Consider the following 17,854-nt stretch of genomic DNA (forward strand, 5'->3'; position numbering starts at 1 on the left):
GGGAAATGGTGCTTATGACTCGGACAAGGAGACAGTCTTTCTGACTGTTGCACTGGACTCTGTTGCTGTGTGGTTCATAGACTGAGAGTGGAGACATTTTGTCTTTTGTATAGAGTAAATGAGATATAACTTTCTATTGTGTGGGCTTTAGTGGTGCAGGGAGGTCAATGGGCAGACAGACTTCTCCAGTCTTTGTGCTGAACTAAGCTCCCTCCGTACTGTACAGATATGAGAATCTCTCGGCAAGAAAGTGAAAGCATTTCCTAAAATGTCAAACTATTCCCTTTGGCTGACATGAGATAATAAAAGGATTATCCGCTCCTGAATTCGACCAGAGTCAGGATTCTTGTGCTCTGCTCCCTCTGCTTTGTATAAATGATCATTTTTTTCTCTTCAAAGTTAGGATGTTGCTTTCTAGCTCCTGTCCTGTTGGGTTGACAGTCTGCTGACCCCAGACCAGACCCGGGCACAGCGTCACTGTTTACACTTGCTTAGTTTAGATGAATGTTTACATGCATGAAGAACAAAACATTGTGTGGCTGTTCTCAGAGTAGGATTACATGTGCTGACACTGACCCACACAAACACACATTTTTTTTATTGGGCTTCTCTTAGCCGCCATAGCTGTAAAGTGTTAGGAGAAAACCTAATAAAGTGCATGCACGCTGACATTCATCAGAAAAAAAACAAGATCATCATTAAATTTTAGATTCCTGTGCATGAGAACAATCATTAGGACATAAAAAACACACAAAACACAGACACACACGCACGCACAAGGGCACACTTATCTGTTTACACTTGGTTCAGTTGGATATAATAGATACCTCTCCTTCATTTTGCATCATTTACAGTTGTCAGATGCTCTGAACATCACCGGTGTGTATGTGTGATGTGTGTGTATGATTTGTATGAAGTGCACGTGATTTGTGTGTCTGTTTTGAGTGTGTGCCAGATCCAGTATAGCAACTAAGATGACATCTGTGTCATTCTGCCTTGATGCTCTCTCTTATATACCAATATACCATAATACACACCCACACACACATACACAGCCATGCTAAAAGAAACAGAACAGCACTCACAATCAGATCTTCAACTGAAAGTATGTAGAACTATGAATGTTCATTTTTTTGTAACGCAGCCTAAAAAAGACACTTTGTGCAACTATTTATATTTCTACTTTACATTTTTTTTCCTTTTTTTTTAGTTATTGTTTTTACGCTCGATCAATCACAGACTGAAAGGCACTTTTGTAGGTTTCTTCATGTGACCGACCTCATCACCACTGTCAGTGAGGTACTTCATGATAATAAGAGTTTAGTCCCAGAACTGAAAATGACGTAGACAACAAAATATCTTAGAGCACTGAGATAGAAATGCATGATGTAAAGAAACATTTTAGAAAAGATAATATTGTTTGTTGCAGGAGGTTGTCACTGCACCTGTATGTAAGTGTGTATTTGTATGTTTTGTTTTTGTTGGTTTTTTGCTTTTTTGTTTTTTTTACAATACATCAAGATGTATGTGATCTAATCTAGGTGTGTGTGGATGTGGGCATGTGTGTGTTTGTGAATAGGTATGGTGATGGGGAGTATATGTAAACTACACAGGCAACATGAAGCGCTGTGAAAAAAGACAAAAATAAATGTAGAATTAACAAAAAACAAACAAATTATGTAATGAAAAAAGATAAGTAATGAAGAAAAACCCTCTCTTTGTCATTAAAAAAAAAGTTAAATACTGATATGATAATATCGATAATAATAATGATAATGATGCTGCCTTCGATCTTCAGGCCAAAGCAGCCGACCACTCCGTCCATTTCAGAAACACAGTACCTGTTGTGTGTGTGTCACATCGTCACTGTCTGCCTGCGTTGAGGCACATGTACAGTCTGTTTTTACAATGAGTTCCAGTCGAGTGCTATGTACTGTAGTATGTCTATGCAGGGTAATGAAGGGGTTAAAAAATAATAATAATTACTGTAGAATTCATTATGTGTTTTTATTGATAACAGTCAAACTGTCATTTTAACAGTGAACGATTTTATGGAACTGACTTGTTGATTTCATGACAATTAAAAGATGTTTTCTTTCCCTTTAACTTTGTGGTTGTTTGTGGGATTTAGTGGGTCAGTGTAGGAGACAGTAAACTGGACAACTGAACTACAGACACACATGGAGACAACATGACTGAAAATATGACATTTTATAGAAATAGTTGGGACTGGCTCTGATGCCTCATATTTTAACATTTTATTACTGAACATACAGCGCCACCTTGTGGGAAAAATATACAGTGAAAACTCCCTCAAAATGTTACACTGAGTTGACCTCAGTTACAGAGTAAACAAAGAGAACCTATATAATATTGGTCTGGTCCAACCAACAAGTATTCATATATTACAGTAGTGTGTGTGTGTGTGTGTGTGTGTGTGTGTGTGTGTGTGTGTGTGTGTGTGTGTGTGTGTCCTGACACTACACATCAGTGCTCTCCTTGTCTGCAGTGTTCCCAGCTGCCCAGTGGCTGCGAGAGCGCAGGTTGTGTTCAGGGGCCATAACCTGGCCAATAGGGATGCGGTACTCTCCTAAACTGCCAGTCATCAGCAGCATCAGGGTGGCTACCAGAGTGGCTGCCCAACTGCATGCTGGGAGACCCACCTAGGCAGAGAGAGAGAGGGGAAGGTTTTTGAGTGAAGCCACCCAAGGGGTTCATTATTCCTACTGTGGTGTTGATGCAGCACTGACATCAAGTTTAACTGTTTATTTCAACCTGACATTTTCTCTTTGGCTCTGTAATGTGATGCTCTGGCACATCTTAGAGGCAATAACCATATCTGATGAACATAACAGCACAGAGTACTTACCCTGTAACCACAGCTAATGCTAATGCTGATAGAGGCTGGAGAGGCAGATGGAGTTTTATGGCAGCAGACAGAGTGTGAAGCACTGAGCACTAAGCAGAATGAATGAGCACCTGCCAGATTATATGGACCAACTAAATGAACAGGAAACGTCCTGACAATATGTGATAATTAGCAGGTCTGCTGTACCTGGCTGAACAGCAGCAGTGCTCTAATGCAGTGGTTTTTAAAGTGGGGGCCGCCAGGGGTTCCTAGGGGGTCCTCAGCAAATTGGAGGGAAGATGAGAACAAATGCAAATAATAGGCAAAACACAAAGTCTGCACACCAGCAGCAGCTCCAAGGTAATTGTTTATTATCAAGGTGATAATAAACAATTATCACCTTGCATAACAAGCTTTGCAAATTTTTGTCTGGCACCCAGCTGTTAGATTTTGTGGATGTGCATGCATTTTCAATTGTTTTTCAACAAATGCAAATAACAAAATAAAATCGAATTATTGTATTTTGGGCATTATTATAAAATCTAATTTATAATAATATAACATATTGAAACCTTATTTGCCATGCTCATCTTTCAAATTTCCTGCCAAATTATCATTCATGACATCATGACCATTAACTGCTAACTGTTTCCAGGTCCCCGGCCAGAAGCTGATGCTATTGGGGGGGGGGGGGGGCTTGCCATGGAAAGGTTTGGGAACCCCTGTTGACATTGTAGTTATGTTGGGTGGACAGTTTGTTAGGATCTTAATGTGTTTATATCTTTCATAAGGGTGTGCTGGTTAATCTAAGTAAGAATCATTGAAATTAAATGCAGCAGACCTCTATACTTTCACTGTGGGAGGTGTTGGAACAATATTTTGCTGTTTCGTGCAGTGCACAGCTTCATCTGGACATCAGTACTGAGAGAAAACCTAAAGTTGAGTCCCCCTTTGCTTAAAAAGTTAAAAAAAAAAATGTCCATGTGGTGTTGCAGCTTCATACACACGTGCCACTAAGTGTGTGTACTTACAGTTCCCAGCAGGTTGCACAGAGCGATGTCAGCGTATGCAGAGAAGAACGCTGCAGGCAGAAGAGAAGAGATTTAGGCTAAATATATCCTCCACTCTCACTCTCTGTATCTTTCCCCAGGTTGCTGATGTACACACAGAGGTTGGCTGCAGTTACGCTGCATAGTAGAAGCAATGAAAGCTCCAATTAGGACCAATTTGCTTAATGTGAGCAGATTAGCTACCTGGCAAAGCTGGTCAGTGCTAATTTCAGATCCGTTGTGTGTGTGTGTGTATGTGTGAGCATGTAATTTTGTCAATTTGTCAGAAGGGAGAGCTGAGGTAGAGAGGGAGGGACATGAAAAGCTAAGTGGAGCCATTAAATCATGATTAGAATTTACAAAATGACTGAATTATTAACCTCAGCTCTGTAATCACAGCCAGGCAGCACTGAAGAAAACCAGAGGGATACAAAGGATGGAGAGTGAAAGAGGTGGGATGAAAAAGTGGAAATCTTCCTCCTGGCTGTTTTTAGAGGCACTGCTTAGTTTAACAGTAGATGAGACATTAAGAAAATGTCCTCAGTCACATGCCTCCATCTTTATACAAAGGAGCCCTTTCCCCTCCCTCAGAAGGCATGATTCAGCACGTGGCTGATTCAGCAGAAGAGAGGGCACAGTTTACAGACAGTTAGTGACTCAGGCAAATCAAATAAACAGGACAAGAAGGACACAGGATAGTAAAATTCAATTCAATTCAATCAGAACCTGTTGAAAGGAAGAAAAAGTTGACGGTTGAAGGAAAAGTGATGCTTCAGCATTCCTGCCAAACCCCTCTTCATCTCTTTCATATGCACTGTGAGGCATTTAAAATTTATTTTATACTAGAATTATAGTCAGCTTTAATAGAAAAAGAGAGAATTAAAATGAGTTTGAATTTGTAGATAATGAAGAGAAGGATTTGATTGTTTCAGCACCATGGACAGAGCACACTGAGGGGAGTAACGACAGAATAAAGAAGGATTTATTCACATCTGAGTCTGTTTTAATATGACTGCAAATCAGATATTATTAAAAAACCTGAAAGTTATGATTATTCTTTTTCTGTGAAAAACCATGAAAAGAAAATTTATAGTTAAGGATTCAACACAGTAATGATATGTTAGATAGTGACTGTGTGTGTCTCTGTGTTTGAATGTGTGTGTGTGTGTGTGTGTGTGTGTTTAGTCACCGCTGGCAATGGCAAAGAGGTGAGTCCTCCAGCTGAAGGTGAAGAAGAGCCCTCCAACAGCCATGCAGCCCAGAGCTCCATTAAACCCTGACAGCCCGGAGTACAGAGAGGCATGACGCACCGCCATGGATAGACCTACACACACACACACACACACACACACACACACACACACACACACACACACACACACACACACACACACACACACACACACACACACACACACACACACTGAGTCATACATGGAAATACACAGGCAGAGTACACTTATTTGTACTAAAGTGCAGTACTAGAATGATCCATGTGGTGGCGGTAGACACATGCTGTTGTATGGTCACTCTCTGTACTGGATTTATTTTGTGTCCACATCCTAAAAAAGACATTTCTAGATTTTCCTCGTCCATTCCCATGTTTTTATTTACACAGAGGGGACACGTGTATCTGCAGCATAGAAGACGTTACTGATACTTAAAAACACCATGATGTCATGTGTCTTGTGTAATAGTATTTACAGGACATAATGTACCAGGGGAACCATCCCTGAGTTCTTTACTTTGTCTGTTGTATTAATACGTTTTAAAGTTTGGGAGAGTCTGTGCTCAGCCAATTGTTACGCAATGTGGTGAGTACTGCTGCGCTGAGGGGAAGTGATGACAAAGACCTTGCTTGTAGAGCAGCAGCAGACCATGTGACAGTAAAACAAATTGTTTTACATACTGCATGTTATGAAGATTTATGAGAGAGAGGAAGGTCAGCATGAATAAATCATAAAAGACTTTGAACTTTGACTTAAGTGTCAGATCTTCCTTTTCATTTGCATAGTAATAATATTTATTATCTGAAATACACTGAAGATAATACATTTTTCCATCATCCAGTCTCTCTGTGTTACTGCTGCAGAGCCCTGATGCAGTAGGTGGTTGAGCACGAGGTCAGTGTCTCACCTCTGACTCACATCTGTACCAAACAAACAGCTTTAATACTGAGGCTGTGGGCAGACTGCACAGGGGCACGTTGACCCAGATCTCAATCTCAGCCAGGCAAAAAGGTACCGACCTTCTCTGTGCCGGTTCCAGCAGCAGCAGCTGCACCGTGTCTTTCTCCCCACGTGTGACGGAGAATAACAATAGAAGCACAATTACATCAGAAAGACTGGAGTTCAGCTGAAAAGGCAGGCAAGCTCCATTCAGGACCAACAAGCACACTGCTAAACATTTCCCTGCAATTTAACATGTGGGAGAGTTCAATAAACTGAATTACAGACACATACTAACACTTCTATATTTCTGTATTAATCCATGCAGAAATGAAATATATGATATGTACCCGTTCTTTTAAGACTCAAGACTCAAGACTCAAGACTACTTTATTAATCCCATAAAGGGCAATTCCATTTGGTGGCTCTACACCACATGCTCATAGCACAAACACATAACAGCACAAACACACACATAACAGAGACACTAAAGAGAAAGAGAAAAGTTGGCAGCTGTGTGCAAGGTCTGCTTGCATGTAAGAAAATGAATAAATACATAATTAAAAATAGGAATTCTAATAAATATCACCATTAAAAGTACATCTCTAAGTCTCTGGGTAAAAAAAAAAAACGGAATACATAAAAAGTACACCAGTGCACGCCACATGCATCACACATGCATCACACAATTTCAATTTCAATTTTAGGTGCAATATATGTCACCTAGAAGAGGATATATGCACATCCCTGCATTTATTAAAATATCTGTAAGATGACTTGTTGTATAACATGCTGTGACGTGACCATATGTGTTATTTACAGTAATGTAGAACATCTAAACTCATATGTTTATGTATGTTTTTCTTTTTTTTCTTTCCAGACATGTCAGATGTCTGCAGCAGAAAATGTGCATTTCACCTTCTTGACTAAGATAATATCATAAAATATTACTGAGCACTGTCTGACTGCAGAGAACAGTGACCCTGTCACCAGACTGTATGTATTATTTAGACACGTGCAGACAGCTCAGCGTGCTCGTGGGTGAGTGGGCAGAACTTGTCGTTTGCTCCTGAGCATGTTTGCCTTGTCATATGAACACTGTTCCACTTTGGTGCCATATGTTCTTTATGAGTATTTCCTCCTTATTCTACAGAAGATGTGGTGTCACTGTGTTTATTGCTGCAGCTTCTCTACCCTGTATTACTACTGCAGGGATTTTTTTTATAAAGAGTTCATCTGCAGTAACTGTAAATTTTAGAGGCTCCTCTAGATAAATGGTGCTGGGGCTGGGCTGTGATTGATTTCCTTATTACCAGGCATTGTGGGCTGCAGTTTAGTAGTCTGGTCCTGAGGCAGACTGACCACACCCTGGTGCTGCTGCCTGTCTCTGTGTGTCTGCTGGGCTACACTGTCATCCACCCCCCTCTCTCTGTTTACCCCCCCCTTTCACAGTTACTCTTGCCTGCAGTCGCTCTTTAAACCCTCCACACTCATCATGTCTCTTCCTCATCCCACACTTCATTATCTTCCTCTCCATCTCCCTGTTGTTTATCCTCACAGTTTCCCTTTGTTTCTCCTCCATAGTACTTCTCTTGTTCCCCTCCTTGTTCCTCACTCCCTTCATCACGCCCCCCTGTTCTCTGTGCTCCCTCCCCACATGAGGGTGTCATTAAAGGCTAATGGCGGTGTAGGAGAGACGCCCCAGAGGATAGTAAAATTGTGTATGTGTGTGTATGTTTGTGTATGGTATGTGCATGTGAGTCATTTTCAATATGATGTTGTCTATGCTAATAGAATGAGTCAGAAAGCTCATATCAAACCTAATACCTCCTCTCCTCTCCTCTCCTCTCCTCTCCTCTCCTCTCCTTTCCTCTCCTCTCCTCTCCTCTCCTCTCCTCTCCTCTCCTCTCCTCTCCTCTCCTCTCCTCTCCTCTCCTCTCCTCTCCTCTCCTCTCCTCTCCTCTCTCTCTGCATCACACCACAGTGACTGGCTGCAGACTAAACGCAGGGCGGTTTAATAGGTTGGAATGAACAACTGAAATGAACTGCACGTAATATCTTGCTTTCTGGCGATGTTAGTGGCTAATGGCTACTGTAGCTTTGCATTCGGGCCCTTTCATTCAGCTGGTGAATCCATCATTGTGTCCTTCGATGCCTGTGGGGGGTAAGCTGTTTCTTGGACGCAGCTAAATGGATTGCTCTGGATGTGGGCTCGTTTGTTAACACTGTTCAGATATCAGCAGCATTGGGCTGTTGGGGGAACTGTCTGTTACAGCCCATAAAGCACTGAAGGGTGCGTGTGATAAGTCTCTATGTACACCAACATTTCTATAGCTAGCAAACTCATTTCAGATATTGTATTCTCTTCCTTTGTGAATGTCAATCATGTTTGCTCGGTGGTATTTTATCCCACTAGAATTATTGTGAATTGATTTGCTTTTGTGAGAAGTTGAAGCAACAGTATAAATTTTACCTTAAAATTATAGTTTTATTTATTATATCACTTGGCATTTTATTGACTTGTAACAGAGAGAATGGCCCAGACTGACGCTGACAAATGTCTTCAGTTTCAGCTTTGTCAACAAATACATGTGTATGGGGCGTCGCATGGCGTAGTGGTTAGAGCGGGCGCCCCATGCATAGAGGCACAGTCCTCGCTGGCCCTGGTTTGAGTCCCGCGTCGGGCGCCATTTACTGCATGTCATTCCCCCTCTCTCTGCCTCCCCGTTTCCTGTCTGTCTCAACTGTGCTATCCATAAAGGCATAAATGCCCCAAAAATATACTTAAAAAACAAACAAATACATGTGTATCACTGTGAGTGCGACTCAATTCTATAACAGTGCCGCAGAAGGGACTCACACTCCAATGTGTGGCGACAATAGACGGTAGGGGGCGACCCCATCAATGGGTGATCCTCCAGAGCAAAACCGCCTCAAACCTTCTGTACGTCTCTAAATCCTTGCTAACATGCTAGAGGGCTACTGTCAGTGCACCACACTCTCATTACGTAATATGGAAACATGCACGCTTATGGCTAGCAGGGAACATACTTATCAACTCAAAACAAAGTTATGTGAATGCCAATAGTTTTGCATGGTTATAAATCAAATCATCAAAGAACAAGAATAAAATGTTGACTTAAAGCAGAAGTAAGCGATCCGGTGGTTTTGGCTAACTTCTTGCCAGCCGATGGAGTTAGCAATCCCCGTCCTCGTCCCTACGTCACCACATTCACGCGCATCCCTTGGCTGCACACACAGAGAGGACCGCCCCTTTATGCCGTTCTCTCTCCTCATTGGATAAAGGTTGTAGGATACAAGGAAAGTTTTGTCCTCGGCTTACAGCAGAGCAGAGTGACCGACAGACCCGTGTTTCAGACCAAACACTCTATATAAGTGATTGCTGTCGGAAGATATAACTATTTAAGACTTATATTAACACAAATATTCCGCGTACTTCTGCTTTAATGATGGCAGCAGGAGGAGATTTGCGTAAAACCACAAAGAGAGGAAAGCCAGCGATATGACTTTGAATAATTACACAACATTTCACAATAGACCAATTAGTAGTTGCTGAGATGAGCGTCATAGCCCTTATGCGCTGCTAACTTTCTAAACAGACACTTCAAATAGTTTCATTCAGTGAGTTATAATGAATTCTCATTCACATCCCAGACTGTATAGACAGTAGCTCTTCTTAAGGTCTGTTATGTAACACTACAGGTCTGACTCAAGCTGTTAGCATACCGCTTCGACAATACATAACACCAGTAATGGGAAGAAAATTGCAAGAAACTGAAGTGTATAAGTTCAAAATAATTCAGCATATAAAAGTCATTTTCAGTTTGCAGTGACTCTGCTGTGTGTGATGCTGTACAGTTCATCAAACCGGAGATAGAAGCTGTGAGATTTTTAGCTGGAAGTGCCATTCACGCAGGGTTTCACAACATAAACACAAAGCTACTTCAAAGACTTCCGTAGTGAACTCTGTCTGACTTCTCCAACTGCCTCACTTTCTCTAATGTCCTGACTCTGATCTCACTGTGAAGAATTTCTACAATCACTCTCCGACAATAAGAATGGCGGAGAAGGTGGAAGAGGCTCTGGCCTACATACAGCCCGTGATCCCCTCCTCTGGAAACCCCTTCTGGGAATAGTTTACGCCGCCGAGCAGTGAGTGACAGCTCTAAATATGGCCCAGCACTCTGCCAGTCCCAGGCGAGCTCTTCCCTGTCTCAGCCTGACCCATGCTGCTGCTGCTCCGTCATCCTCACGCTTCTCTCACAGACAAAGGAGAATTAAGGTGGTGAAGCTGATTACACACACAGACCCTACGGTGATGGATCCACACATCTCTAACATTTGCTGCCTTTGGTCTCTCACATCAACACATCACATCACAGGGGGGAGTGAAAAATGGTCAATGAAAGTACACTCTATTAAGCATTAATTAAGCATTAATAAATACTGCAGTCTTCATTTATAATGCATGAATACTCATTAGTATGTCGTTTATAAATACAGCTGGTGCTTCCCAATGACGAGTAAAACATTTTAAACTGTGTTTATAAACTACATTCTAATGAGTATTCATGTGTTGTAAATGATGAATTCAGTATTTAAAGGGGACATATTATGGAAATATAAAAAAATATAAAAAATCTGGGGTGGTGTTTAGCTCAGTTGGTATAGCACCCGCCCCATGTGTTGAGGCTGTAGTCCTCACTGCAGGCGGCCCCGGTTCGAATCCCGCGTCAGGCGGCCCTATCCTGCATGTCATTCCTCCCATTTCCTGTCACACTCTCAACTGTCCTATCGAATATAGGCATGAAAAGCCAAAAAAAAAAAAAAAATCTAAAAAATCTGTATTGTGCAGATTCCCTATAGGTTGAAATCCACGTGGCTTTACGAGCTGTTCCCTCAGTTGTCTTCCAGTGATGTAACTAGGATTCAAAATTTCATAACCTCACCCCTACCTGGGATCGGTAGAAGGGGCGGGGCAAGCAGTGGTTCATTTGCATTTAAAGGGACAGACACTGAAAGCAGCCGTTCTGAACAGGGCTGTTTAGAGAGGATGAAAAGAGCTGTGATGTTTGATCCTTAATGGGGATTTTGACCAAAGCATGTCACAGACATGTCTTTAAGACAGCTGGGAACTATTTTAATTTGTGGAAAGGGGACATAATATGTCTCCTTTAATGCTTAACTAATGCTTAATAGTGCACTTATTATAAAGTGTAACCCAAAAACAATATCCAAACTCTGAGGATGGTGTCTCTCCTGTCTCTCCCTCTCTCCTCTCTTACAGCAGCATGTGGAGGAACCCAAAGCTCCAGAGGCCTGCTGTGCCCGGTTACGGCTGCTAAGCTATGATTGGATGATCACACATTGGGGATGATTATGGGAGGGGTTGTGTGGACATTTATCAGTTCCTGTCAGCTATCAAGTAATCAATGAGTAGGGTGGTGATGACATCATCCATTCCACACACGCCTCCACACACACACACACACGAACGCACGCTCCCGCCTTCGCTTTTCCTGAAAACAAACGGCCATCTTTACACTCAGCATTTTAGAGGCGCTAAAAGGGGGTGATGCAAGTGGAAAGAAAGACGAGAAGTTTTGAAGGATGATGAGATGAAAGGATTCAAGGAGACGAGGGATGAGAGAGAGAACAAGAGAGAAGAGAAGGGCTGTTGATCGGAGGAGGTACTGTAAGAGAGGAGACGAGAGCGAGCCAGGGGGCTGGACTGTCTGCAGAGCTACAGAGGACGGTGTCAGTTCAGTCCACACAGATCTCAGATCATTTAGGGAGTCCTCTTTTCTTCTCTGTTGCATTTGTTATCATCTTTCTCTTTGTTTCTTTTCTCTGGGGTGCTACTTTGCTCAATCACTCAATATATGCCCCCTGATTTTCAACTCTTTATCCCTCCCCTCTCTCTCTCCTCCATCTCAATCTGACACGTTTTTCTGTCTCTCCTGATACTGATCTTTCTTTTTCCCTCTGCTTCTGTCAGACAGGATTAAGTTTTGAATCTAACCTTGTAGCACTTCTTCACACGCTTCACTTTCTCACTGTGTGTCGTGGCCTCAGTTGTTTCTGTGTGTGGGTGTGTGCATTTACATTTGTTCAGAGCAGCTGGTCCACCAAACTGCTCAGTAAAAGATGCATAACACCTCAGATGTCCATTCCCTTTCCTCACATCAAGAAAAGTGATAACAAACTTTTTCCATCACATTTTTTGAAAACATAGTTTCAAAGTGTCAATGTAAGAAACAACTAAGGTTATAAACAACAGATTAAAAATCAGCAAATCTCAGCTGGAACAAAATGGTACAATAACTAAAACTATATTTGTCTGGTTTAGACCCCAATACACAACATTGTGAGTGTTCTCATCTCCCAGTGGGTTTATTGATGTTTTAAATGGGTTCTGGACAATGACGTCTGTCTGTTGAAGCTTCACCAGACCGTGTAGGTTCAACCTCTTGTTAGTTTTGGTCTTTTTATTGGCTCTGTTGACAGTAAAATAGATTAAGTACCAAATTACCAGCCTCATTCTTCAGACATTCAAAGTGACAGTAACATATGAAAGTAAATGCCTTCACCCCGAAGCACTCTGAAAAGTAGAGTAAGACTTAGTGTAATGTGCTCTCATTCCTTGGAGATTGTTAAAAGGATAGCAGCTGCCTTTTGAATAGAAAACTGCCTCTGGTGGAACCATGAAAACCGAAGCATCCAAATGAAAGAAATTAAATAATGGCTGACTTTTTCCAAGATGAGTTAGGGCTACAAATGACTTCATTCATGCTAAAATCCTGAGCTGGAGAAGAAGAAAATCACAGGAGAACACACGGAAGAAGAGAAAGAAGAAAGGTTGAAAGGACCAAGAGATTACGAAACAATAGAGACCGTATTTGGTGTTATGCTGTTAGTTGTCGTGCTGCTGTAGCTGGCTGTTTCCTTTCAGCCCTGTTGCCTACACAGTCTCATTAGAGCCACATCTCTTTGATCACTTTCTTGCCTCACTGTTGTTTTTAATGCAGCAGTGTGTGTATGTATATGAGTGTGTGTGTGTGTGTGTGTGTGTGTGTGTGCTCCTGCCACTGTTTGCTCTGGTTGACAGGTTTTGCAAGTGTGTGTATGTACGGGCAAACTGTTTTTATTTTTACAGTATGACTCATAGCCACACGCACACAAATACACACACACACACACACACACACACACACACAGCCTTGTCTATATGCCATTGTAGGGACACAAGACGTGGACGTGCAATCTGGGGACCACCCTTTCTGAAGGTTCTACAGCACTGAAAAAAATCAAGCAATATACTGGAACAGCCAGAAACACAGATGTCACTTCAAATTGTCAATCAGAAGAAGTAGAGTCCCTCACCTGACCAGGAACAACTTCCTGGGGACTTGTCATGTTTTTGTGATTGGTGGGGTCCACATATACACACTGTCTGATTTTTCTGTCTTCCTGTGGACCACTTAACACACATTCAGGTTCAACTTACTTTGTAGAGACCTTACACACCACTGACTCCGTTAACCAGTCAGTTCAACTTGTGAACCAGCTGAGAACCAATTTTATTTGTTACTTTATATGTCAGTTACGTAGCTGCGCTAATGTTTTTATGCAGCTGTTGCTCCTGGCTCTACTGGCATCTAAACACGCCTGATCAAATGTATTTGTGCTGCTTGGCAGCATGTTTTCTTAACCCTTATGCCTCACTCAAGACATTTTTGGCTTGTCTGTTAATTTTCTGGCTTTGGCTGGATTTTGGTGTTCATACATATGGCACCAATAGAACAAAATATGTTACACTTCAAATATGCTGTACATTCACTTATACAGTAAATGTACAGCACATTCACATACTGTGATGCAGATCTGCACATACACACATTTATGTACAGATACTCACACGTGCCAGAGATCACCTGTTGTCTGGACGAACAGTTCATGCAAAATGTGTGTCAGTGCCCATAATGCCTGTGTTTAAGCATTTATATCACTTAATGACAAACACAGTGGATGTGGGCCAAAGGCTACAGTTTTTAATAGCTTGACAGTCCACGGTACACAAATAATTGTAACTTTACAATTATGGTGGTATCACTAACTATTGGTATACCTAACTATACCCATATCAATACACATCAACTCTAACACATCTAACTCTAACTCTATCATTTAAGGGTTAACCCTTAAACAGGCAACGTGCACCAGGAGATACAGACTCTTTAACCTTCCTGTTGTCCTCCCGGGTCCTTCCTTCCTCCCTCAGATCTAAGTTCAGCTGTTAGGGTAAATGTTCCCTCCTTCTATCCTTTCTTCCTTCCTTCATCTGTCCTTCCTTCCTTCCTTCCTTCATCTGTCCTTTCTTCCTTCCTTCATCTGTCCTTTCTTCCTTCCTTCATCTGTCCTTCCTTCCTTCCTTCCTTCCTTCATCTGTCCTTTCTTCCTTCCTTCCATCTGTCCTTCCTTCCTTCATCTGTCCTTTCTTCCTTCCTTCATCTGTCCTTCCTTCCTTCATCTGTCCTTTCTTCCTTCCTTCCATCTGTCCTTTCTTCCATCCTTTCATCTGTCCTTCCTTCCTTCCTTCCATCTGTCCTTCCTTCCTTCATCTGTCCTTCCTTCCTTCCTTCCATCTGTCCTTTCTTCCATCCTTTCATCTGTCCTTTCTTCCATCCTTTCATCTGTCCTTCCTTCCTTCCTTCCTTCCTTCCTTCCTTCCTTCATCTGTCCTTTCTTCCTTCCTTCCATCTGTCCTTCCTTCCTTCATCTGTCCTTTCTTCCTTCCTTCATCTGTCCTTCCTTCCTTCATCTGTTCTTCTTCTTCCCTCCCTCCCTCCCGCCCATCCTTCTTCCTCCCTCCTTCCCTTCCTCCCTCCTTCCATCCCTCTTCCTCCCTCCTTCCCTCCCTCCCTCCTTCAATCCTTCTTCCTCCCTCCTTCCCTCCCTCCCTCCTTCCCTCCTTCTTCCTCCCTCCTTCCCTTCCTTTTTAAGGGTTAAACTCTACTTTTTTTTTTTCAGTGCTGTGATGCGATTTTTAACGTAAAACTTAAGACTTAGCCAGTTTCTATTTCGAAGGGCTTTTCTTTCACTGTCAAGGCACTTGTCACAGTCCCTTTTTCCAGGAACCCGACATGACTCTATGAAGGACATCATGTGCCTTTCCACGGCAGCGACCTCATCCTTCTCCCACATCCTTTTTTTGTTAGGTTGTCGCCCTATACACCAACACACAACACAAACAAAGTAGCTCTCGTTAATTTACTTATTTTTTGGCAGCCAATCTTGAAATTCAAATTTTAAAAACTTTACCTTTCAACCTCGTCAGAGGTTTGTGAGGATCCTGTTGTGATACTATTTTTCTGTGGCTCACATCTGACCCTGCTGTCTCACTTTCCTCTGTTGTGACAGAAGTTTCTAAAAACCAAAGACAAAAAAAACAACAACAAATTACTGACATGCAAGTAGGAGGGAACCAGATGTGGCAGGTGTCAAACATGCGGCCCGTGGGCCAGAACCGGCCCACCAAGGGGTGCAATCCGGCCCACTTTCTTCTTTCCATCTGTCCTTCCTCCCTTTCTTCCTTCTGTCCTTCCTACTTCCTTTTATCATTTCTTTGGTCCTTCCTTCCTTCCTCCCTTTCTTTCTTCAGTCCTTTCTTCCTTCCATCTGTCCTTTTATCCTTTCTTTCTTCTGTCCTTTCCTTCCTTCCATCTATCCTTCCTCCCTGTCTTCCTTCTGTCCTTCCTCCCTGTCTTCCTTCTGTCCTTCTTCCCTTCCATCTGTCCTTCTTCCCTTCTGTCCTTCCTCCCTGACCTGACTTCCTTCTGCCCTTTTAACCTCTTTCTTCCTTTTAACCGCTCTTTCTTCCTCCTGCCCTTCCTCCCCTTCTTCCTCATGCCCTTCCATCTGTCCTTCCTACTCCCTTTTATCCTTTATTTGTTCCTTCCTTCCCTTCTTCCTACCATCTGTTCTTCTTCCCTTTCTTCCATCTGTCCTTCCTACCTTTCTTCCCTCCATATTTCCTTCCTTCTTTCCCTCCATATTTCCTGGTTGACTGGTTGGTCCCAACTGAATCAGCTACGATGGTCCCCCCAAATAAAGAAACACCAGACAAGTGTGTAACATAGTAGTCATAGTAATGACTGGTTGGTCCCAACTGAATCAGGAAACCAGACTGTGCTTGCAGCATGTGTAAAACCAATGTTGCACTGATCTAAACTCAACCAAACAGTGTGCACAAGAGCAAAGTTGTACATATTTGACTAAAAATGAAACACAAAACACAATAAAGTGAGTCCTACCTGCATGATGGAGGATGATGGACTCTGTCTGGAGAGTTCAGTGTCAGCGGACTCAGCATCACATGGCTGTTCTTCTGCCTGAAATGATAAATCATCATTATTAAGCAACTAATCAACAAAACCAAAATCATTAGACCAAATAATAAGCAACCGTTAAAGGAGAACATCAATAATTTACATAAATATCAACATCTGTGAGTATCTTGCTCCAAGTTATATTTTTTCCACATAAATTGAACTTGGTTCTAGTTATAATACTGCAGTGATTGTTACAGCTGAAAACAAATGAATATCAAGTGTTACAGGGTTTGATTGACCTGTGATAGAAGAAGTGATGTGAACTATAGAAAGCAAAAGTAGCCCAGTGTTATAAGCTCTATGTAATATATGGTGTGTTGTTGACATTGTGAATCAAAGAGTAATATCAGTATCAGTAAATGTGGAGATTATCTCTCAGCTACGGTGGTCCCCACAAATGAAGAAACACCAGACAAGTGTGTAAGATAGCAGTCACAGTAATGACTGGTTGGTCCCTACTGAATCAGCTACGATGGTCCCCCCAAATAAAGAAACACCAGACAAGTGTGTAACATAGTAGTCGTAGTAATGACTGGTTGGTCCCAACTGAATCAGCTACGGTGGTCCCCCCAAATAAAGAAACACCAGACAAGTGTGTAACATAGTAGTCATAGTAATGACTGGTTGGTCCCAACTGAATCAGGAAACCAGACTGTGCTTGCAGCATGTGTAAAACCAATGTTGCACTGATCTAAACTCAACCAAACAGTGTGCACAAGAGCAAAGTTGTACATATTTGACTAAAAATGAAACACAAAACACAATAAAGTGAGTCCTACCTGCATGATGGAGGATGATGGACTCTGTCTGGAGAGTTCAGTGTCAGCGGACTCAGCATCACATGGCTGTTCTTCTGCCTGAAAAGATAAATCATCATTATTAAGCAACTAATCAACAAAACCAAAATCATTAGACCAAATAATAAGCAACCGTTAAAGGAGAACATCAATAATTTACATAAATATCAACATCTGTGAGTATCTGGCTCCAAATCATATTTTTTCCACATAAGTTGAACTTGGTTCTAGTTATAATACTGCAGTGATTGTTACAGCTGAAAACAAATGAATATCAAGTGTTACAGGGTTTGATTGACCTGCGATAGAAGAAGTGATGTGAACTATAGAAAGCAAAAGTAGCCCAGTGTTATAAGCTCTATGTAATATATGGTGTGTTGTTGACATTGTGAATGAAAGAGTAATATCAGTATCAGTAAATGTGGAGATTATCTCTCAGCTACGGTGGTCCCCACAAATGAAGAAACACCAGACAAGTGTATAAGATAGCAGTCACAGTAATGACTGGTTGGTCCCTACTGAATCAGCTACGATGGTCCCCCCAAATAAAGAAACACCAGACAAGTGTGTAACATAGTAG

The 17,854-nt window shown here is 41.9% G+C and overlaps 1 protein-coding gene across 1 annotated transcript in view; it reads right to left on the reverse strand.

The window, feature by feature from the left end:
- Positions 1-2,407: 2,407 nt before the first annotated feature.
- Positions 2,408-17,854, reverse strand: part of LOC146969515 (urea transporter 1) — a 42,100-nt gene continuing 26,653 nt past the window's right edge. Inside the window, exons 6-8 of the mRNA XM_085806198.1 lie at positions 5,087-5,221; positions 3,880-3,929; positions 2,408-2,663 (exon numbers count right to left, since the gene is read on the reverse strand). Of these exons, the coding sequence (XP_085662324.1) occupies positions 2,481-2,663; positions 3,880-3,929; positions 5,087-5,221 (368 nt within the window). The 3' untranslated portion in view covers positions 2,408-2,480. The remainder of the gene's footprint in view (positions 2,664-3,879; positions 3,930-5,086; positions 5,222-17,854) is intronic.

Source organism: Trachurus japonicus, chromosome 18 (assembly GCF_045865225.1).
Source record: "Trachurus japonicus isolate A0001 chromosome 18, Traja_1.0".
Taxonomy (NCBI): Eukaryota; Metazoa; Chordata; class Actinopteri; order Carangiformes; family Carangidae; genus Trachurus; species Trachurus japonicus.